The 23,865-nt window shown below is 37.7% G+C and overlaps 4 protein-coding genes and 1 pseudogene across 4 annotated transcripts; 4 read left to right on the forward strand and 1 right to left on the reverse strand.

The window, feature by feature from the left end:
- The first annotated feature begins 1,398 nt into the window (after window positions 1-1,398).
- LOC120272461 lies at window positions 1,399-5,706 on the forward strand (annotated as a pseudogene).
- Window positions 5,707-6,048: 342 nt separating this feature from the next.
- LOC120272462 lies at window positions 6,049-9,343 on the forward strand. The gene is made up of 10 exons (XM_039279287.1): window positions 6,049-6,462; window positions 6,543-6,608; window positions 6,985-7,079; window positions 7,176-7,261; window positions 7,401-7,813; window positions 7,938-8,002; window positions 8,323-8,381; window positions 8,492-8,623; window positions 8,710-8,869; window positions 8,948-9,343. The coding sequence occupies exons 6-10, from the start codon at window positions 7,961-7,963 to the stop codon at window positions 9,017-9,019; spliced, it is 465 nt and encodes a 154-aa protein (XP_039135221.1). The 5' UTR covers window positions 6,049-6,462; window positions 6,543-6,608; window positions 6,985-7,079; window positions 7,176-7,261; window positions 7,401-7,813; window positions 7,938-7,960; the 3' UTR covers window positions 9,020-9,343.
- LOC120271768 (receptor-like protein 42) lies at window positions 9,084-10,141 on the forward strand. The gene is made up of 3 exons (XM_039278444.1): window positions 9,084-9,282; window positions 9,382-9,487; window positions 9,601-10,141. Exons 1-3 carry the CDS (start codon window positions 9,084-9,086, stop codon window positions 10,139-10,141), a joined length of 846 nt encoding a protein of 281 aa, XP_039134378.1.
- Window positions 10,142-10,978: 837 nt separating this feature from the next.
- On the reverse strand, window positions 10,979-14,435 carry LOC120271769 (receptor-like protein EIX1). The gene is made up of 5 exons (XM_039278445.1): window positions 14,337-14,435; window positions 12,595-14,127; window positions 12,395-12,503; window positions 12,135-12,301; window positions 10,979-11,907 (listed from the first exon to the last, which is right to left on the reverse strand). The coding sequence occupies exons 1-5, from the start codon at window positions 14,433-14,435 to the stop codon at window positions 11,077-11,079; spliced, it is 2,739 nt and encodes a 912-aa protein (XP_039134379.1). The 3' UTR covers window positions 10,979-11,076.
- A 5,605-nt stretch (window positions 14,436-20,040) lies between these two features.
- On the forward strand, window positions 20,041-21,579 carry LOC120271770 (receptor-like protein kinase). The gene is made up of 5 exons (XM_039278446.1): window positions 20,041-20,184; window positions 20,264-20,539; window positions 21,065-21,141; window positions 21,237-21,355; window positions 21,428-21,579. Exons 1-5 carry the CDS (start codon window positions 20,041-20,043, stop codon window positions 21,577-21,579), a joined length of 768 nt encoding a protein of 255 aa, XP_039134380.1.
- Window positions 21,580-23,865: the final 2,286 nt, after the last annotated feature.

The following is a 23,865-nucleotide window of genomic DNA, read 5'->3' on the forward strand; positions in this document are numbered from 1 at the left end:
ACCAACAAATCATTCATGTCAATTTGAATTAACTCAAAGCTCAAAGTATCAATAGAAGAAGAAAACAGGCAAACCGTAGTAGACATTGTCCCCTAAAATTAAGTTAATAAATTTTCTACTTAATGTGTATGTAATAGGTATATATTTATATTTAAAATTTTTAAACTAACCCTAGGCAACAATGTTATCATTTACAGTTAAATTTTTGGGGTCTTGTAAAACTTAGTGCGAAGATTTGCCACTGGGGTGGAGTTAACACCTTAAGATGTTTATGCACCTTTATACTGGATTATACAAATATTATATATAGAGGTTCTGATGCTAATAATTTTTTTTTAAAATGTGGATACACCACCAATTTATTGAAAATAAAAGAACATTGCATGCAATCTTTTATTGTGGACGGGTCTTTAGGGCAAGCACCAAAAAACATTTGGCAATAGGATTTTGCTAGGTTTAACAACGTCCATGTGCATGGTGAAAGAGCTTTTTCGCATCTTCTAGGTCCTCTCTCCCAATTCTTAATGAGGTGCTTGATGCCCTACACCTTTAAGGTGGTTCGCAAAGCTCAAACATCCTTTACCATTAATATTGTAGTTTAACTCCCAATGATAGCTTCTTAGTCAAATCTTTCTATCGCTTCCTCATTGATCGTGGGACAAAATGCAATGTAGCACCGCATATTTTCAAAAGTCCTTGTCCACGTAAGAAAAACACATTTCTTTGCCTAGTCTGGGATCATAAAATTTTGACGATAGACAACTTTTTGCAAGAGGCTGCAATAAGCTTCCAACTGCCACTTGCGTCCTCTGTCATCGCAGCATTTGAGTCTGGGACCATATTTTCTTCGAATGTAGCTTTGCTACCTCCATTTTGGTACAGTTTTACATGTATCATAGGGTTTCAACAAGCTTTGAGAGTATGGTTCTGACTTGTGGGGGACATGGCTTAAGGATGTGGGTGCCACACTCCGTACTGCTTGCTCTTTATTTTTTAGGGCAATTATTTGACAAATTTGATTTGAAAAAATTATTGCATTTTCAATTCTACAACATTATCTTTATTTTTTATTTTTATTAAAAATTGTCATTTGTTTCACGCTTGGATTGATGCAGTGCCAAATTCAAAAAAAACATAAGTTGGATGAGCATTTGTCTTACTTTTTGTTCCACTTTTGGTAGATTTTTTTCGGTCGTTTGCAATTTCTTGCATGTTGTTGTTTTTCTGTTTTTGTACCAGCTCTTTTTATTAATACATTGCGGTTTATTCAATTTTTTTAAGCCTATAAGAGAAAAATCGGTAAACCAATGATTACGAACCAGTACCACCTCCCAAAGCGGATCCAACAAGAGAAAAAGCAAACCCGTTTCAAACTGATCATAAGTAACTGAGGAGTTCATTGCCTCGTCTTTCCAGTCCCAAACCCGAATCCGATAAACATACCCACCCGATTCCTCCATCGCTCCCCCAACCATCACTTGTCGTCGTCGTCGTCCTCCTCCTCCTCCCCCCAAAACCCTACTAACCCTCCATGCGATCCTCTTCTCCATGGGCAAGGGCCGTCCCCGCGCCGTTGAGAAGGGCATGCTGACCCACGGCTACGCTACCACCTCCGCCACTGCCGCCGCTGCTGCCCCTTCCCTCCCGCAGGCCCCCGTCTTCTTCCCTACTGAGGAGGAGTTTTCCAATACCTTGGATTTCATCTCCAAGATCCGTCCCCAGATTGAACCCTTCGGTATCTGCCGCATCGTCCCCCGCCATCGTGGAACCCTCCGTTCGTTCCTGACCGCGAGACCCTCTCTTTCCCTACCCAAAACCAGGCCATTCACCGCCTCCAGGACCGCTCGCTGTCTTGCGATCCTAAGACCTTTCATCTCGAGTACGCGCGTTTTCTTGAATCGCATTTTGGGAGGAGACCTTAGCGGAGGGTTGTGTTTGATGGGGATGATCTTGATCTTTGACGGATTTTCAACGCTGTCAAGCTTTATGGTGGGTATGAGAAGGTCTGTAAGGAGAAGCGCTGGCGGGACGTTTCTAGGTTTGTAAGGTCGGATGGGAAGAGCTCAAATTCGAAGAAGAGGAAGAGTTCTGGCGAAGAGAGAATGGAAGGGGTCAGTCGGAGTGTATTTGATCAGATATGTAAGCAATGCAAGAGTGGGTTGCATGGAGAAGTCATGTTGCTTTGTGATCGCTGTGACAAAGGTTGGCATTTGCATTGCCTTTCGCCCCGTTAAAGTCTGTTCCACAAGGCAACTGGTACTGTTTGGAGTGTGTCAATTCAGATAAGGATAGCTTTGGCTTTGTGCCTGGGAAGTAGTGCTCATTGGAAGCCTTCCGGCACAGGGATGACAGGTTGAGAAGAAAATGTTTTGGGCAGGGGAGGCCTGCCAGATCACAGGTTGAGAAACGTTTTTGGGATATTGTTGAAGGGAGAGTAGGAGAAGTAGAGGTTATGTAAGGCAGTGATCTGGACACCTCAGTGTATGGGAGTGGCTTTCCGCATATTGGTGATCCAATACCCACCACAGTTGACCATGAGGCATGGAGAAAGTATTGTTCCAGCCCTTGGATTCTTGGAATCTCAATAACTTTCCTAAACTTCAGGGTTCGATACTTTGAGGTGTTCGGGATAATATTGCTCAAGTGATGGTTCCTTGGCTCTATGAAGGGAATGCTGTTCTCAGCCTTTTGTTGGCATGTTGAGGATCACTGCTTTTATTCCATCAATTATTTGCACTGGTATGTAAATTGTTAATCATGCATTTGACATCACACGATTATTTGAATCTTTGTAATAGCATATCAATGAGACTTGACGAAGGATCTTTAAAAGATCCATATCTTGATAATTTGTTGCTACTGTACCATGTCCCTAGCATATTAGGGAGTTCATTTTTGCTCCTACTCTTTTGACTATAATCATCCATGTGCTTGTGCTTTAATATCATATTTGAAATGCTCTATGGAATTCACACTGCTCTGAAGGATTCACTAAATAATTTGCAAATGAAATTGTTACTGATTTCCAATGTAGACATGCTTAACAATGCGATTAAATACAATCCCGTAGACTTTCATGTATATTTATCTAAATGATTTTACTTAGAAACTAAAATGATCATTGTTTCATTTCATATTATCTTTTTGAGGTCTTCACATAATTTCTTCAACATATTGCATTCTACTTGCTTATTTTGTGTTATATTGATTAGAGCTAGTTTAATGGAATCATATAGTAGCTGCATGAATTATGCATGCATGGATAAGATTTTTTCTTATAGTTGTAGATGTACGTGTTCTTATTCACTATGATTTTCTGGGGAGAGCCTAAGTGCTGGTATGGTGTGCCTGGTAGTGAAGCCAATGCTTTTGAAGAGGTACCTCTTGAAATAGTACAAGTATTGTGATTAACTTGGTCACATAACTTTTTTTTCTAAATCTTCATGAGATGCTGTCAGGCATATTAATTTGCATTTTTGTGATTGTAATGTAGCTGTGCTTATTGTATTAAGTTTGGTCAACATCTCTTCCTTTAAAGATAATGTAAATTCTGTGTTTCATCACAGAATTTACTTTCTGATGTGAACTTACTTTCTGGTATCCGTCTTTCATCACAGTTATGAGAAAAGGATGCATTGCCTAACAACAGGAATGTTTTGGATGATAAATGAATCTCTTTTATTATTCAAGCTTTTCGTAAGACATATAATTGGTTTCATGTATTACAGGAGTCCGGAAACTTTGTCATTACTTTTCTGAGGTCCTATCATGGTGGTTTTAATTTTGGTAAGCTTGAGCTTACATTTCTACATTGTTATCACAATTTTGCTTAATATTTCAAGATTTTGGTTTGCATGTATAGGCTTGAATTGTGCTGAGGCTGTCAATTTTGCTCCGGCTGACTGGTTGCCCCATGGTGGATTGGGGGCTGAGCTGTATAGTGTATATCACAAACCTGCTGTCTTGTCACATGAAGAACTTCTTTATGTGGTTGCTAAGGTGGCGTTTGTACTTCTTGCTTTTCTTCCATCTTTTTTCTGCTTTGATAATCTTACTATATTTTTTTTCTCACATTTTCATTTTATTATGAGCTTTGGACATCAAAGAATTTTATGTGGTTTAGCTATGTTGGAACATTGCAATAAACTCTCAAGATTTACTTTTGTTGTTCTTGGTACTTGTATTTACAAATTCGGTATTCTCTTAATCATTGGATTGCAATGCTTTATCTTTCAATCAATTTTGTTTTGCCAACTTTTATCATTGCTGGCATATCCTTCTCATTAGCTTCTTTTCCCAAATGCTACTTTTTTGCTAAATGATTTTGTAATATGACTTTTGCTGTTTCCTATATTTATATTTGAAATTCAGTGCACCCTTAATCATTGGATTTTGATGTTTCATCTTTAAATTGTTTCCGGTTTGGCACTTTTTAGTTATGCAATATCATCCTCATGATCTTCTTTTACGAAATGTTACTGTTTTATAAAAATAATTTTCTAATCTTTTAGTCAGACAAGGGCATTTTTGTATTTGAATTTCTTTGGACTTGGTGCATACTGATTATCACAAAATGGCTATGATGCCAAGGTATGGCCTTACCTTAAGAAAGAAATGCATAGAATATTTGTGTGGGAGAAAAGATATAGAGAGGAACTGTGGCAAAATGGTATAGTCAGGTCCTCTCAAATGTCTTCAAAGAAACATCCCTAATATGTGGGTGATGAAGAGGTAGCTAATCTTCTGTCATGGTTTGTGTTCATCTTTGAAAATGAACTTTTTATAATCATGGTACTGTTTAACTCCAATTTGTGGATTTTTTGCAGGATCCTACATGTATTATATGCCAACAGTTTCTATATCTTTCAGCTGTTATTTGCACCTGCCGGCCAACTGTACACGTTTGCCTGGAGGTCTTCTCTTTATGCTGTACTATTCAATTATTTGTAGATCACTCCCCTTTCTGCATCATATACTTCATTGTTTATTAATCATATTGTTTTTTCTGAAGGCTTTCTCATGCACTTAAATCTCCCTTGAACATGAAACCTGTAGGTATGGGAAGAACTTTCAATATTAAGTTGGTGGCCCTTTATCTCCCTTTTTGTGAAGTAGGTGTCAGCCATTTTTCTCTTTATTGTACTTTCTGTTCTGATTCTTTTGATCTTTGTGTTATTGTTTGGAAGCAGAATGGCATTCTACAATGATATAAATTATTAAGAGATTCTTGCCATTGCCATCACTTTCATTAGTATAAACCAGAAAGGATAGTTAGCGATATTTGTGAAACTCGTGACATTTTCTCTCTTCTTTTCTTTGTAGATCTCGACTCTTGAACTGTTATTCTTGATTTTTATAAACTTTATTGCAATTACTAATGGTGATCATCTGTTAATATTTTGTAGTTTTTATTGAGCAAAATCTTTGAAAATAGATGCAATTATATGTTTTGATGTATGTTCTGTTCTCAGTTGATGATGCGACTGAGTTTATGAAGTATCATTGTTCTCTTGCAGCACTGGAAAGCATCTATGTGAGTGCAACCCAAGCAGACACTGTCTTCTTTACTGTCACAGTCTTGCAGAACTTGGTGATTTTGTCCTTAAGGGCTGTACTCTGTCAGGAAGTACATGGAAGATGGAAGATTCTACCCTTTGTGGAAAACATCCAATGACGTCTAGTGGAGCAAGTAGTTTGATGAAAAAGGTTTTGACTCTCTCTCTCTCTCTCTCTCTCTCTCTCTCACTCACACACACACACACACACACACACACACACACACACATTCATATTAAAGTTACACTTAGATCTTATGATCATTTCAGTAGTAATATTTAGAATTGTTGCCTTGCACTCTCATTTAATTTAGGATTGATGGACCATGTGGGTTAACTCTTTGTTTTTCCTTTTTTTTTCCTTCTGCATCTCTTAAAATGTTATTCACATGTAGTTCCATTTCCATTGTCCTCTTTCTGATAGCTTATCTTTTTTACTCAGATAAAAAGTGGTGTGATTGATAACATATGCACAACTTGCTGAAGTTTGGCTTTCAAATGCTTGCCACATTTTGGAGATTCCTTTTTTGAATGCTGCTTACACTATGCTCTAAAGGAAGCTGATCAATTTGTTTGGGCTGATCATGACATGGATCCAGCATGCGCTTATATGCATTACTCCTGCATGGAAACTGTCATACATTGTTTTTATTTTTATATTTTTCGAATAAACTGTTATACATTCCTAATCATGTCCTTGTACTGCCTATACTAGGTACGTGATGTGATTGATAAGTTGGTTGAAGCTCAGAAATGGGCTTTGAGGCTGAGTGGTTGTATTTCTCAAGTCGAAAGTTCCTGAAATTGCAATGACAAGCTTATAGAGAAAGTGTGTATGCATGGGGTTATGAATTTGCTCAGTTTTGACCCTTCACCTTGTCTTGTGCCTGGGCATGATAAACTCAAGGTCGATGATCATGATTCTCTTGATGAACTCTTTTTATCACTCCAGTTGCAAATATTTTATTGTCGTTTGCTTATTTACAGCCATATGCTGAAGATGCAAAAATATTGGTTCTTGAAATAGAGTCTGCTCTATCATCTCAAGTTCATGTGAGTCCGTTACAATCATGTTGTTCTTCTTACTATAGAAATTTTCTTCGTCTCTTGATATGGAGATAGATTTTCAGTTTGACATCTGGCTGTTTTCTTATTCTTTTTTAAGAAGAGTACAGAATCAGACATTTTTTAATCCAAGTGATTATAGTTATATCTAACTGGAAGGCTGCTGTTTTGGTATTTGTTTTGGTGAAGTGCCAACTGCTGTTTTCTTTTTTATTTGAGTCTATAGCGACATTCCCATTAGTCACTATGATCTCTCTCTTATCATATTTCTTCATGCCATTGATTATTTTTTAGCTATAGCTTCTTCACGCCATTGATGCTGATATTTTAACATATTTTATTTCTTTCTCAATTTTCAACCCAGATTGGTGAATTGGAATTGTTATACTCCCGAGCTCTCAAACTTCCGATTAATCTAGAGACAACTGGGAAATTAGCAAAGGAGATTTCATCTGCAAAGTTTTTACTTGTCCTCATTAGACTTTCATGCTATTGAAGCCTATTGATTTAATTTTCTCTAAAATTGATGTCATTCCTTTGCTACATACATGGCAGGTTTGGATGGAAAATGCTAGAGAATGCCTCTAGCAGAAAATGCCTGGCATTGTTGAGATGAAAACCTTCACAAACTAAAATATGAGGTTTTTAATTTTTAGCAATACTCATACTCTACTTTGAAATAAATCTGATTTTTTACTGAATGATTCCTCAATGAACTTATTATTATTCCATATGCTGAGCAACTCGCTATGTATTTGACACTTCAATTATTTTAAATAGATGCTGCAACTCCATGCTCGTCTTCGAGAGATGGAAGAGTTGCTTGATTTATGTAAGGAGGTTGAGTCATTGCAATTTTAGTGTAAAGAGGTCATGGAAGGTCCACTTGAACTTACGGTTATTAACTTAATAATGACCTCTATTTTTTTCTATGGTATTACACATGACACAATGCTTGTAGGCTTCTTGATATTTCGCATATTCAGGAACTCGAAGTTTTTCTTTGGAACATGGAAAGCTTTATTGTCAAGATCCTGGAGTTGGAACTTCTGAAGCAATACTATCGTGATGCATATTCTTGGAGATGCCAGCTTGATGAGTTTTGCAGGGAATTATTGAACGGGAAGACCATGGGAACATTGTTCGTGAACTCTCTTGCATATCGGAGTCTGGGAAACTCTTGAGAATAAGAGGTTGTTGTTCTCTGCTTTGTTGGGTACAGGCCAACATATTTTCTAGAGAGTTGAAACTGTTAGGTATTTATGTGCTTTATTTTTAATACTTTAAGACAATATTTTTTGTTTCCATCTGAAACAGTTGATGAGTTGTCCCTTGTTGACATGGAACTAAAGAAGTCCTGTTGCAGGGAGAAAGCATCTAAGGTACATGTCCACTATGCATTATCACCATCTTCATTTTTCCTTCATTTCCATAACTTCTTTGGGTGATGATTATTCAATACTGATTTGGCATCAATATCAGAAATCCTACCTTTCATCTACAATTCACAAACAGTTACCATATTTCTTGTTGCTTTTGATGGTTTTTAAATGTGTCAAATACAGATATGAAAAGATATTCAAAAACCTCGATTACTTTCTTGTTTTAACAGGAGATGATATCTGATATCTCTCACTGTCTCTCATAAGATTTTAGGTGGTTTTGTAGTTTGCACTTAGCTGATGTAGGTGATTCTGTGCAGGTTCTTTCAGAGAGGATGCCATTTGATTTTATCCAACCTCTGTTGCAAGAGGCTTCCCAGTAATTCTCAATTATCTGCAAATGTTCTTGTTCTTTATGATTTGCATCTTTGTTCATACTATGGCTAGTATATTTCATGCATTGATACCTCAGTATAAATTCTCTCCCAGGTTAGGAATTACAAAAGAAAAACAATTTGTGGATATTTTTTTAGTGCTTGAAACTGCTATTTCTTGGGAGGAGAAAGCAAAATTTCTTCTTGAGCATGCTGCGCACTTATCTGATTTTGACGAGCTGATTAGGTTTATAGCACATTCTCCATTTCCAACATTCGGCCTTTTTCTTTCTGTGAGAAATTTGTAGTGATAAATGAGTTTTTACATGTCAGGACGTCAGAGAATATATTTTTGATTCTTCCTTCTCTTCCTCAAGTTAAAAGTGCTGTATTGGAAGCTCAGTCATGGATCAGTAGATCACAACTTTGTTTGTCTTCTAGCATTTGTGATGGTGATGAGACTGGCTCTTTGCTCAAAGTCGATGGCCTTCAGGTTCATAATGTTTTCATTTCATATATCTGTTTTCATGTTCTGTGAGCATTTTGGTAAACTAGTGGCATTTCTCTGCAGGAATTGGTAATTCAATCTAAAGCCTTGAAGGTTCTTTTAGATGCACCTGAAAAAGCTGCAGGAGATTCTTAGGGATATCTCTAACTGGAAACATTATTCATGCTCCTTATTAGAAGATCTGTGGTCATTGTTATTTATGCATGATGTTTATATCAAAACCGATGATCATCTTTTGGTCACAATTGAGGATCTTCTTGGTAAAATAGTTTCTGCTACTAAAGTTGGGTTGTCCTTGGGGTATGAGTTTGAAGAGATAACAAAATTAGAACACGCTTCATTGACATTACAGTGGAGCTTGAAAGCTGTCTTATTGCTCCAGAGTTCCCTCGATGAAGGTAACCTCTGATGTGGTACCCATGCTTTTTCTATGTAATCCTCTGTTTCCCTTCTTTGCAAGCTTCTGTTACCTGCTCATGATTCTTCTCAAGTTTTAGATATTTATTTCAATGCTGCTCTTAACAATGACAGTTACATGATTGCGAGCTTTCAGTGGGGTTCTTACTCACTTGGGGTTTATAACATTGATACTTTAAGCTTGGGGTTTCTTCCTATGAGATATTATAAATATTAGGATACTGGAAACATTAATCATTGTTTTTAACTGGCAATTTCCTTGAAGTTTATCATCATGTCATAAATCTGAGTTCCAATAGATTCTATGATGCATTGCCGCCCTTTTCTTCCAATATCGACATCGACTTCTCCAACAATTTGTTTTTAGGTATTCTTCTCCCAATCACCAGTGAATATTTACCACTTTTAGGTGACCTCAATCTCTCCAATAATCTCATCAATGGGACAATTCCCTCATCAATTTGTAATTTTGCTGAGATGCAAGTTATTGATTTGTCTAGCAACAGACTCTTTGGTCAAGTTCCTGCATGTTTTCCATATTTAGCGTCTCTCATGTTTATTAATCTGGAAAACAACAATCTATCTGGAGAAATCCCTGACAAACTGGATTCTTTTAGTTTGCTTCTGGCATTGCATCTGGGAAACAACAGCATCTCCGGGAGAATACCGACATCTTTAAGAGCTTGCAAGTCCTTGTTGATCATTGATCTTGGAGGTAACAAACTGTCTGGTAACATACCGTCATGGATTGGAGAAGCATTGTCATCACTGAGAATTCTTCGGCTCCGGGCTAACATGTTCGAAGGGAAAGCCACATTCCCGAAGAACTTTATTATCTAACCTCTCTTCAAATTCTTGACCTCGGAGATGACAACCTGTCAGGTACTATACATGAGAGATTTGGCAATTTCAGTGCAACGGTGGATATTCATAAGGAGGGAAAGAACATATTGGATAGTGTTTAAGGAGCAGCTTTTAGCAGCATTGAGACTTATGTTCCTTTGGGATACATAGAGAGTTTGTAAGTAGTCACGAAAGGGATGGAAATGAAGTATACTAGCATGGACTTATCAGACAAACCAAATTTCTGGACACATTCAATTTTGCAATAAGCCCAAGATCTAAATTTAGAAAAACGTGATCATTCAGCAAAAACATTATGAGTATATATATATATATTTTACAATGTGTGTAATATTTTGCAATACCACACCAAAATTTCCGCATAAATGACTAAGTTCGATAATTTTGTGGAAATCACCAAATTTAAAATTTTATTAAATATATAGCAGCTATTTGATTCATGAAATTTTATATTACCGTCTAAAAATAGGATTACTAAGAATGTGAAAAAGGCAAGGCCATTAAATTTGACAACAGGTTGTGTTCAAAGGTCCTGCATCCACTAAAGCCTTCATGTGTTTTACTTCCTCTGCAAAACAAGATGGTATTATATGATGGTTTGAGAATACAGTAATTTACCACAAAATAAGTAAGGATGATTCTCCAATGAATGATCCATCCTCGTATTGTGAACCTACCAACCAGTTAGCTTCGCTATAAAAATATATCTTATGTAGTAGATACCAGACATAGATTATGATGGGCATGCAGGAATTGATAGAAAAGAAGGAGAATGATTTAAAATTTTATAGTACATTACATATTCAACCTCTCCATCTATTTCACAGCCTATATTACAAATCAGTTTGTAACTACAGCAATGTATACAACTTTGTACATTGTTTTCTCTTGTTCCATGAAGAAGCAAAATTTCAGCAACTTCCGCCATTTGTTTCATCTTCGACTTTGTTATTTCTTGAACAATTTATTGAGGTCAAAGCAGCAAACTTTTTGTTAATGTAATCGACCAGACTGAAATACGAATTCCTCCAAGCCTCACTGATTAGCAGAGTAACACATACAGTCCACAACCCCATCACGTAGCCCACGGCACCGCCAAAGTATAACCATGACATTTCAGACTCATTAGCATCATCACCTTCTTTACTAAGAACAATTGTTTCATTAACATCGCCACATTTTACTGTCAATGGAGGGCCACAAAGGTTATAATTACCAATGTATGTGGAAGGATCATTGAAAGTCTGGAGCTGACTACCCGATGGAATTCTACCCGACAAGTTGTTGTATGAAAGATTCAAGTGACTCAATGAAGTTAGAGCAGCAATGCTTGAAGGAATCTCACCAACAAGTTCATTTCTCGATAAATCAAGTGATTCCAATGATTTCAAGCCATTGATGGACTCAGGAATCCTACCGGCCAAATGATTTCCAGACAAGTTCAGATTTTGTATTCCCTGAAGATTGCCTAATTGCTCTGGTATTTCTCCTGAAAGCCAATTACTCGAAAGGTCAATACTTGCCACAAACTGCAGTGTGTTACTGTATTTGAGTTCCCTTCCTTTTGTGACTACTGACAAGCTATCTGCGTAGCCTATACGGCTATAATTGCCCAAACTAGTGATCACTTGACTTCGAAACCCATCCATTATGCTTTGTCTTCCCTCATTTGCAAGTTTCATTGCAGTAAAGTTGCTGAAAAGCTTTGGATATAACTCCTGACAAGTTATTCTCAGCAAGGTCTAATATTTGAAGTGAAGATAGATCACTCAGTTCTTCAGGAATGTCACCATAGAACATATTTGATCGTAAACGGAGTATCCTTAGGAAAGGCAGGCTTTCTCCGATCCACGATGGTATCTTTCCTGATAACTTGTTACCGCCAAGATCTAAGGTCACTAAGATCTTGCAATATCTCAATTGCAAAGGAATTTCCACTTGTGAGATTGTTAGATCCCAAGTGAAGGACTTGCATAAATTTCAGGGAACCAATGCTGCTAGGAATCTCTCCAGTTAGACTATTATTTTCCAGATTTAAAGCTTCCAGTGCAGGTAAATTTTCCCAACATGTAGGCAGCTCACCAAAGATGGAGTTGCTGGAGATATCAATAACTTGTAAACGCCGAAACTTACATACTGCTGAAGGAAGTGTACCATTTAAGAAATTATTTGAAAGATATATAAGTTTCAGAGTTATTATGTCTTCACTGAAAATAGGAATAAGATCACCTGAAAATGAATTATCTGATAAATCGACATATATAGCATCTAATGGCAAAGGAGGTAATGGACCCTTAAATTTGTTTGATCTCAAATTAAAGATTCCAATCTTACCAAACTTCACAGATGCAGGAATAGTACCAGTGATCTGATTTTCTGAGAGATCAAGGATTGTGATGGTGTATGACAAGTCCCAGAACCAGTCAGGCAAGGTTCCTGTAATTCCAGTATTTGGCAAATTTAGCATGTAAAAATCTTTCTGTGTTCTGAGCCATTCTGGAAATCTTGGCCCCAGATAACACTGATCCGAAAGAAATTGCTATGAGACGGAAAGGAGGAAGCCAGTCTCTGCTGATGTTTACAACCAATGAATTGGAACTCATACTCACAGACTCCAGACTTGAGAGGTTGGCAAAGTGTGCTTCAGATATAACACCAGTAAGTGAATTACAAGTAATTTCAAGAACTTTTAATTCTGAAAGTTGTCCAATGCTCTCTGGCAGAGTTCCATTCAGGCCATTGTAAGTGAGATATAAGATTCTCAAATTCGATAAGTTTCCAATTGATGCAGGAATCGGTCCATAAAGCGAGTTGTTGCCAAGATCAAGAATGGTTATACCTTTGAGCTTTCCCAACCAGCCTGATAACTCCCCTCTCAAGTTACTGTTTCTCAAGTTTAATGTCTCAATGGTATTACCAGCACATCCAGAGAAAATTCTTGACAGTGTGCTCGTCTCTTCACCGAGATTGTTGAATGAGATATCCAACGTATGCAAGTTGCAGAGGTCTCTGATGCTTGTTGGTAATGGCCCCACAAAGTCATTGAGTCCAAGCTGAATAACCTCAAGAGATTTCATGTTGCCAATGGCTTCAGGTATCACCCCATGGAAATGATTGAGCCAGAGATCAAGATGAACAAGTCTGCTGCAATTAGTTAACCAGAAAGGGAATGTGGAGTTGATTTGATTGTTACTAAGATCAATACTAGTCAAAGAACTCCTACTGAGATTAAGAAATGAATGAGAAGAAGGTGACAGCAAATGAAGCTGGCAATTTGGAAGTATCAAAACTGAAAGAACAGGCAGCATGTTAAAAGCATGAAACAAATCATCAGAAGAGACTATAGCAAGATTAACTCCACTCATATCAAGATATTGCAGAGAAGAAAGAGAAGAAAGCCATTGAAGACTACCAGAATACAGAGCATACATGGAATAGAATGAATTGAGATCAAGATAGCTCAAGCTTGAAAGATTACCAAGCTGAGGAGGAATTCCCCCATTGAAACCAGCATTAGAGAGATTGAGGTAAGTCAAACCAGAAAGTGAGCCAATGAAGCTGGGTATCTCAGTTCCCCTGAAATTGTTAAAACTCAAGTCCAAATAATTCAAATGCTGCAAACCAAGCAAAGAAGGATTGATCTCACCACCAAGTCTTCCACCATTGGTAAGACCATGAAAAAGATGATGATACCGAAGATCCAACTTGACAACATGCATGGAGGTGTTGCTACATTCAACTCCTCTCCATGCGCAGCAATCTTCACCTGTCCATGAAGATAGAAGCTGGAGAGGGTCTTGAAGTCCTGTTTTGAACATGAGAAGTGAATTCCTTTCACTCTCAGTGCAGCTCATGCACAGCTCTCCAAAGCATAAACACCCAAGACAAATAACAAGATAAGGAACAGAATTACAGTGTCTCATAGCATTCATCTCAAACCAAAAGGACAATTTGAGACGATGCTACTGAGGATATGATATGAACACAACAGCAAACCAAATACATGGCAAATTCTGTCAACAAAGGATGGTCAACCAGGCCTTTGCAATGGAAATGCTTTGATTGCCTATTTACCTACCCTGCTTGAGTAGTTTACAGTCAAAAGCCATCACTTAGACGTTGAACATGGCACATTTATCATCTCAAAAACGTACCGTGTACGGAAAATTACCATGCAGTCCCTGTGACTGCATTCTTTCTCCAACGATCCTCTAATAATCTTGTTTACTTTTTCAGTCCTTTTTATTTGCTGTTCATCAGGTGAGGCCATGGATCGATGGCTGTGGATTATCCAAGGTATCATCTAACGGTGGAGATTAGAGTTTAATGTTTTAGTTTTGCCATGATTAAAAAGGGCAGACAGGGAAAGATGATGGGTGGAGGGCAAGAGGGTAATTTTTTGATAACTTTGAATTTTAAGCATTTCTTTATGGTACTTGCGATGGAAAATCAGGAGAAAGATAACTTTAGCAACATAAATAAATAAATAAATAAACAAACAACTAAAAAGCGAAGGAAAGAAAAGAAGCTAAAAGGAGCTTTCATTTTGTTGACACACCACCTAGTCATTCCTGAATTGGCAAGGTATACCCTTTCTGTATTATTATTTTTCATGCCGGTATTGATGTTTTGTGCATGTTCTCTTCTTAAGTGTAGTTTATGATTAGAGTGCCTTCTGATTTCGGAATATGAAACCACCCCTTTAATTACAAGTGTTTACTTTAGAAGCTGTTTCAAATTATTTATTATTCTACAAGTGTTTAATTCATGGGCGCAAGAATTGCATATCACACTGACGAAAAGATTTGGAATAGTGCTCTCTTTCTCACTGCTCAAGTAGACCTGTAGTTATTAGACAGTAGCTTTTTTATCACCAATTTTCTCTTTTTCCGTGTTTTATTTTCTCTATTTTGTTCTTTGTGTTCCTCACCTTATGGTGATTTTAATCTATTTGTTTCTTTTTAGTGGTTGTTTTAATTTCTATCACGTATATGTTCTGCTTTTCTTATGTTTTTTAAATAAAGTTGTGGTTTATTCATTTTATTCAAAAAAAAAAATTAACCTCCCCAATTTAATGAATTTTTTTTAACTCTAATTAATTTTTTTATTTTTTGAAAATGGCTAAAGTAAACATTTTACAATGAGAACAATAATCGTGAAGTGCAATGAATTGTTACATGACGATGAGTGGACAAATGCGGAATAAAAACTTTACACACTATGCTATAATAATATTGTTCACCATGTGTCTCAATTAAATCTTTATTTATGATATCTGTTTAAATGGTCTTTTATGGGTCTCCCGAAGAAGTCGATTCTTCTTCTTCGGGTAGTATAGTAGAGAGACTTATTAGTTCAATTAGTTCAATATGGTTTTTACAAATTTTCAAAGTATCAACTCTACAAACTTTCATTACCTCATACGGCAGATAGCCTTTCTATTAAATAATTTCTAAGTGGTCGATAAGATAATCGTGAATCGATGCATTTTTCAGATATGCTCTCTCGTGATAAACCCTTAAGAGATATGGGCTTATAGTCGATTGTATAAAACGACAAAAACAAAATACAAAAATCAAAACAGATGGAGTATTTTAATCATGTATATTTTGTCCAGACACATGATGTATCTCTATTGTTGAGATTTGATAACTCTGCATCTTTTTTTTTTTAAGAAGTAACTCTGCATTGTCAAAACTCATAGTACAATTGTATACAAGCAACGTTTCTACCGATTAAACACCCCAAACAATGAAAAGATTAGTAGTCATTTGTTGAATTTTAAATAATAAAAATAAAGAAACAAATAATAATAATAATAATAATAATAATAATAATAATAATAATAATAATAATATAAAGATAAACTTCTAATTTAGGCCAAATCTTGCTTAGTTTAATAGAAAAGGCATTTAGCAGTGCATGGACAAATACAGGTTCAAAACCCGCACCGGAAGTGTTATTCACAATATCGTTTTCCCACTATTCTCCTTCTGGATTATATAGCAAGAGAATTTAAAATCAATCAAGACCGGTGGCTTGTTCATATATATATATATATATATATAATGTCAACCAAAAAATTTATAAATATAGTTATTAAAATAATCAAGCTCATAGATAGATATAAATCAACTCATATTGGTGGCTTGTTCATATGGTGTCTTATGAGCTGCATGTAGTGAACTTTCATTACTCCATGTATCATCCGCCAAGCTTAATAAATTTCTAGAAAATCAATAAAGCTATCATAATTAATGCACTTCCGTACTTATTTTTTTTTTAATATATACAAACATTTAAGTAAAGAGCGTTTGTTTGTTGTCTGTTGTCCAAAAAAATAAATAAATAATAAAAAACCTTCCAATTTGGACATTGAATTTAAACAATCAGTTATAAACCAAACTATATAAACTAATCATTTCTAATGTCATTTTCCTTAATCAATCAAGATTAGTTGCTTGTTCATATGTATAAAAAAATGTCAATCAAAAAATTTATAAAATATAGTTATTAAAATAATCAAGCTCATGAATAAATAAGAATCAACTCAAAATTGGTGGCTTACTCATATCACATGGCCTTTTTTAGGTGTCTATGTGGAAAAAAATATATTATTTTGAGGTCCTTATACTCAAGGGTGTTAAGCTTTTTATCATTCGCATCGAGCTATTTTTCTGCAGGGCTTCCCCCACACTATTGTGAATTAGTCGGGGAGGCCTAAGAAGTCGTGGGTTTACTCGTGCGTATGCCACGGTTTGAGTTTGCTTATCTCCGTGCCGTGAACTTAGTTGATATTAGGATAACGATCTCATGTCACACTGAATGAAAAGGGTGATCTCGTAGTTCTAGGTATGTGAAGATGCGTTGTTAGGTGCCTCTATTTTTCCCATTGAGACCTGAACCTAAACTTGTGCTCTAGAGATAGTTGTCTATATACTAATAAGGGATGTATGGATTCTCGAGAAGAAAAAGAGCCATGGTGGTCACCTCGAACCACCCGAATACCCGAGTGAATGGAAGTTAGATCTACATTGGATCTCACCCTTGAATTACCCCATCTATCCTCCTAAGGAGAAGTTTGGTTTTAAACTAGCTTCGCCAATTGCTTAGCCTCTGCTCATCTTTAGCTACAAGAGCATTCGATCGCTGATTTACCCTATGTGGTATTTGGGACCAACTTAATAAGCTATCTGTAGGATTAATAAGCTATTGCAATTAATACATTTATGTATTTTTTTGTTTTTTTAGAAACAAGGTGTTTATCACCTATAAAAACTTTCATCAACTCGTCCTTGGGAAAGCAAACTACTTATCTCTTGGAGGCCGTCTTACTCTCATCAACTCTGTCCTTTCCACCGTTCCAGTTTACTGGATGTCAGTCTTCAAACTTCCCATTTGGGTTATCAATAAAATCGATAAAATCCGAAGAGACTTCCTTTGGAAAGGCCCGGACTTGGGCCCTAAAGGCATCGATTGATCACTCGAAGCAGATTACTAGACCTCGTGACATGGGAGGCTGGGGAATCCTCAACCTCAAGGAATTCAATAAAGCCTTGCTTGGGAAGTGATGGTGGAAATTATCCTGCCGCCCAAACAACCTGCTTTGGCTAAAATCATCCAACAAACTATTCTATCAACGACCCAAATGATCTCTTGTTTCACACTCCACCTAGAAACAAATCTTTCGGCGGGAGTGACTTCCATTTTACACTCGCTCGCCTCCCGCCTAAACAAATCCATCGGTGGGTCCATGACTTTCCTCCGGGTTCGATCACCTGGCACTCGGGCTTCTACTCAAAGATCTTTGGCAGTCCTCTTTTCTCAAGTGCCTCACCTGGATCACTTTAAGACAATTTACCCATTTTCTTAACAATCCAGAGACTCTTTACCCCTCTGTTTCTCCTAATATGCTGAATCCGCTTCTGGAAATCATCCCTAACTGTTCTTATATCCATGATGACATTAATTTTTGGGCGCTAGAAAAAAGTGGGAACTTCACTGTCAAATCTTTTACAAATTCCTTATTGATGTGGATCAGTGTAGCTCGCATTACCCTTTATTTCGAAAAATCCGATGCTCTAGTAAAATTACCCTTTTTTGCTAGCTCGCTGGAGAGGACAAAATCCTCACACTAGTAAATCTTTTTAAGAAAGGGTGTTTATCTCACTACACCTCATATACTTATGTTCTATGTCACAATGCTACTGAAGACCTGAATCACCTTTTCCTCAACTGTGAGTTCTCTAAACGTATCTGGGATTTCTTCCACCAAGCTTTAGATTCTATTCCTCTCCCACAATCAATTCCTCACTTTTGACTCACTCGTCACGCCTTCCTTATTGCTCAAAGATCGAATTCTTTGGGACCACATTTCCGTGACTGCTCGTGGAATATCCGGATTGAACGGAATACTAGTATTTTTCAAATCGAATGCTTTCTACCTCATTATTACATTATTTCAAAAGCATAATATGCTTCTTTCTTGGTTTCATCGATTCGGCGAGTAGGCACCAGACTCCCTCAACTTTCTCAGGCTAGAGTTCCTAACCCAAATTTGGCGATCATGACCACGATGCTACACGGGGAGTAGGGTCCCTCGATTCCTTACTTTGAGGCTCGAGATGCCGAGGCATTTTTCACCTCGCCTTGCCTTTATCCGTGATTTTCTCCTTTTTATTTTTATGAGTACTATATTGTTTCTTTTTCTGCTTTCCTCATCGTGAGGGTGATCTCTTTCATACTTGCTTTTATTTTCATCAACGTGATTTATCTACATTTAAATATTTTCAATTTGAACCTTAAAGTTAAACAAACAGTTCCAACCCATACTATATAAACTAATCATTTCTAACATCATTCTTTGAAAAATCAATCATGGTGGCTTATTCATATGAATACAAAAACCAAAAGTCAACTTAATTTTATAAAATATAGATATTACCAAGCTAATAAATAAATAAAAATCAGCTCAGCTATAAATAATAAGTTTATAAAAAATAAAATTATAAATAAAATTTTTATTGTATTATTATTTATAAACACAAAAATATTAGTCATATACAATACACTGTCATTGGATTGAAATTCAACTCTTCATACTTTCCTGGATAATTCCTTTGCTAACTGAAAGGGAAAGGTGATGTGGCCGTCCAAGATCGTTCAAATTTGAACCAAACATCACGGCACAGCATGTCTAACTAGCTAAGTCAACACGCAACAAAAGTAGCCCTTGGCTGGCGTTCCAACTAGTCATACTGCAACATTCTCTCTCTCTCTCTCTCTCTCTCTCTCTCTCGCCATTTTCAGGCTTCCAGTTCCAGGTGAAAACTAAAAACCATGAGGAAACAGAACACCATTCCGTCTCATCTACATCTTCTTATGCTTCTTCTTGGATGTTTGTACAATGGAGAACTCTGCATGAGTTGCAGTGAGGTGAGAGATTGGCACTTGTCAAGTTCAAAGCAGGTCTTCAAGATCCTCACCAACTTCTATCTTCATGGGAAGGTGATGACTGCTGTACATGGACAGGAGTTCATTGTGACAATGAAACTTGGCATGTTGTCAGCTTGGATCTTCAGTATCACCATCTTTATCATGGCGTTAGCAATGGTGGAAGACTCAGTGGTGAGATTAATCCTTCTTTGCTTTCTTTGAAGCATTTGAATCACTTGGACTTGAGTTCTCAATCATTTCAAGGGAACAGAGATTCCCAGTTTCATTGGTTCACTCACTGGTTTGAGTTATCTGAATCTCTAATGCTGGTTTCATTGGGAGGGTTCCTCCTCAGCTCGGTAATCTCACAAGCTTGATTTATCTTGATCTCAATTCATTCTATTCTATGCATGATTTGCATGTTGGATGATAATTTTTCAATGGCTTTCTTTCCTTTCTTCTCGCAATATCTTGACATGAGTGGAGTTAATCTTGCTAAGATTTCTTCTGATAATTTGTTTCATGCTGTTAACATGCTGCCTGCTCTTTCTGTTTTTGATTCTTCCAAACTGCCACCTTTCACTGTCAGCCTTCCTCTTCTTCTTCTTCCTCTTCTTCTCCATATCTCAATCTTAGTAATTCTTTGACTACTATTGATCTCAGCAACAATCAAATCAACTCCACATTCCTCTCTGGCTAACTAATTCCAGCAGACTTGTTCATCTTGATCTCTGGTTCAATCACTTCCATGGAGTGATACCTGAATCCATTGGTCACATGGAATCTCTGGAGGTCATTCAGCTTGGCTTCAATGACTTTGTCGGCCTGCTACCAACAAGTATCAGCAGAGACCTCTGCAACTTGCACACTTTGATTTCTCATTCAATAATCTCAGTGAAGACACGAGCACATTGTCAAGAATTTTATCCGGATGTGCTGGTGAAACTATTGAGACATTAAACTTGAGAAACAGTAATTTGAAAGGGGAGTTGTCAGGTTGGCTGGGAATGCTCAAAAGTATAACCACTCTTGGATATTAGTAAGAACTCACTTTACGGACCGGTTCCTATTTCTATTGGAAACTTATCAAACTTAAAAACCTTGTATCTCGCTTCAAATGGATTCAATGGAAGTCTTCCAAAGAGCATTGGACATCTCTCAGAGCTGAAAGTTCTTGATATTGCTTACAATTCACTTGGTGGTGTTATATCGGAACAACACTTGGCCAATCTCTCAAGTCTGGACTTCCTTTTGAGCATGAGTTAGCAAACCCATTGATAGTGAACATCAGCAAAGATTGGGTACCTCCTTTCCATCTTCAAGAAATTGCTTTTGTATCATGTCAATTGGGACCAGAATTTCCAGCGTGGCTCAGAACTCAGAAAGATTTTTCAATGCTTGATTTGTCCAATACTGGAAAACCACAGGTTCATTGCCTGATTGGTTCTGGGACTTGTCGCATAGCATTGCACTTCTCGATCTCTTCTGAATAATCAGATAACTGGAACTGTGCCCAAGTCTCCTCAAGCTCATCTGTTCAAGTCTCATTAATCTGAGTTCAAATCAAATCGAAGGCCCATTACCTCTGCCATCTAATGTGGCATATGCTGATCTTTTCAGATAATTCATTTTTCAGGAGATCTTTCTTCCCTATTCTTGGTGGAAATGTACCAACATTGGGACATTTGTATCTTTCAAATAATCTCTTTAAATGGCACACTTCCTGCATCTATATGCAACTTCCAGCTGATGCAAGTCATTGATATCTCCAAACTAATTTTATCTCTGGTGAGCTTCCTGGATGTTGGCAAAATCTGTTCTTCTTAGTGGCTCTAAATCTGGCAAACAACAAGATATCTGGAGAAATTCCTGTTTCTCTTGGTTCTCTTAAATTGATTCAAGTTCTTCACTTGGGGAACGACAATCTCTCTGGAGAAATCCCATTGCCTCTGAGTAACTTGAAGATACCAGACCCTTGATCTTGGTGGTAATAACTTATCAGGAAACATACCAGCATGGATTGAGAAAGAATGCCATTGCTAAGGATACTCCGATTACGATCTAACATGTTGCAGTGGTGACATCCCTGAAGAATTATTCAATCTAGCATCATTGCAAATCTTAGACCTTGCTGATAATAACTTATCAGGGAGTTATATCTCAGTCTTTTTGCAACCTTTCTGCAATAGCAAATCCACAAATGAAGCAAGACAGAGTATTCTGGATGGATTTCAAGACCAAGTCATCACAAGCGTTGGGAATTATAGCATTTTCGGTTATACTGACAGCTTTGTCAGTTGTCACAAAAAGGAATGGAACTTCAATACAGTAAAACACCTCGAGTTTGTGACAAGCATAGACCTTTTCAAACAATCGGCTTTCGGGTGAAATACCAGAGCAAATAGGAAATCTTCATGGGATTCAAAATCTGAACTTGTCCGGAAATCATTTGATTGGTGGGATTCCAGATTCAATAGGTGACTTAGTGTCATTGGAGTCATTTGATTTATCAAGAAATGAACTTTCAGGCAAGATTCCTACGAGCATATCTTTTCTTACATTGTTGAGTCATCTGAACCTTTCGTACAACAATTTGTAGGGTAGAATTCCAACAGGTAACCAGCTGCAAACTCTTGATGATCCATCGATATACATTGGCAATCGTGACCTTCTGCGGCCCTCCTTCGACAGTAAATTGCGGTGATAATGAGACACTTGCATTCAGTGTTGAGAGATGATTCTGATGAGAATGAAACATTATGGTTATTGTTTGGCGGTGCTGTGGATATGCATTGGGTTTTGTGGGAAGCAGTATGTATTTGTTTGTTAATCAAAGAGGCATGGAGGAATTCATGTATTTTTTGATCTAGTTGATTATATGCATAAGAAGCTTCTTGCATTCACTGCAACAAGTACTGAGTAATTCAGCAGGCATCGAGGACGACTAGCATCGGCTATCTCTGTTGTAAGTAAGAGAGAGCGAGAGAAAAGCTCGACTTAATCTCTATTTTCTCGAAACCACTAGCTTCAAGTTGCACCGGATGCCCTTCTTGCGAACTCATCCTTTTTTATCGAACATGCAATCTCTTTTGATAATTAAGGACTTCGTCGTGGTTCCATTGACACTGCGCAGCCATGTGGCTGATGCACGCACACCACTTGATGCCAGCACTCCGCTGTCTCGTGAGAGAAGTTCTGAAGCAACACCCGCAAGCCATGTCATTGGGAGAACGTGGACCTTTAGCACACCTGTTAGCTTAATACAAACCATGCGATTGGTCTGAAGAGGCGTCGTTCAATCTCCTACGCAGCAAGCTTCGAAGAATGATGCTCTCCCAAAGAAGAATGGTCTTAATTATAGCTTTGACTCGTCTGTTATATATATATATATATATGTCTATATACATGTATGTATGTAGGCAGGTGGGTATATTCATCTCTTGGCTTCTATATGAAGTGACCTGCCATGTCTTCTCACTTTGATTTCATCAATGAATAAAGATTGAATTCTCACTTACCTCCTGTTCTATGCATCATGCATCTGATGTTGAGGCAAGGAATATCCGGCCAACTACTCCGGCCACCCCTCCGACTATCCCTCTCCGGTCAATTTCTCCGGCCATCTTCCTCGGCACTCTTCTACATCATCCCTCCCTTCATCATCTACTCAAGACACCTGACTCTTCCCATCTTCATCAACCCCACCACTTTTCATTACCATATACTCAACCATCCATCGACCATCAACCGGCCAACACCATCACCAATCGGACAACATCCCCACCTAATCAACCGGCCTCCATCACCAGATCTTCATCAACCTCACTCACCTTCATTAGCCATACTCAACCATCCACCGACCATCAACCGGCCACCATCACCAATCGGACAACATCCCCACCCATCAACTCAAAGGACCATCACCATCATCCTCACCACCTTCACCATTATCACCCGCCGATCATCACCACCACCCTCCACCATAATCCGGACCAACATCACCACTCATCTCTCCAACCCTGGCCACCTTCATCATCCTCATCATCCTCCACCACCTCGCCATCCGTACACCATCACACTGCCGACACCAACTCCACCACCATCATCATCCGGACACTCCATCATCTCTACCTCCATCTCAGCCCAAACACTGCTGGTCTCCATCACATTTTCGTCATCACATGTGACTCTTTGCCCAGCACACACATAAACACATTGATGTGCATTACTATTGGGTGTGTCTACTTTTTGGCCTGAATCAAACA

The sequence above is a fragment of the Dioscorea cayenensis genome, chromosome 11, assembly GCF_009730915.1.
Source record: "Dioscorea cayenensis subsp. rotundata cultivar TDr96_F1 chromosome 11, TDr96_F1_v2_PseudoChromosome.rev07_lg8_w22 25.fasta, whole genome shotgun sequence".
Taxonomy (NCBI): Eukaryota; Viridiplantae; Streptophyta; class Magnoliopsida; order Dioscoreales; family Dioscoreaceae; genus Dioscorea; species Dioscorea cayenensis.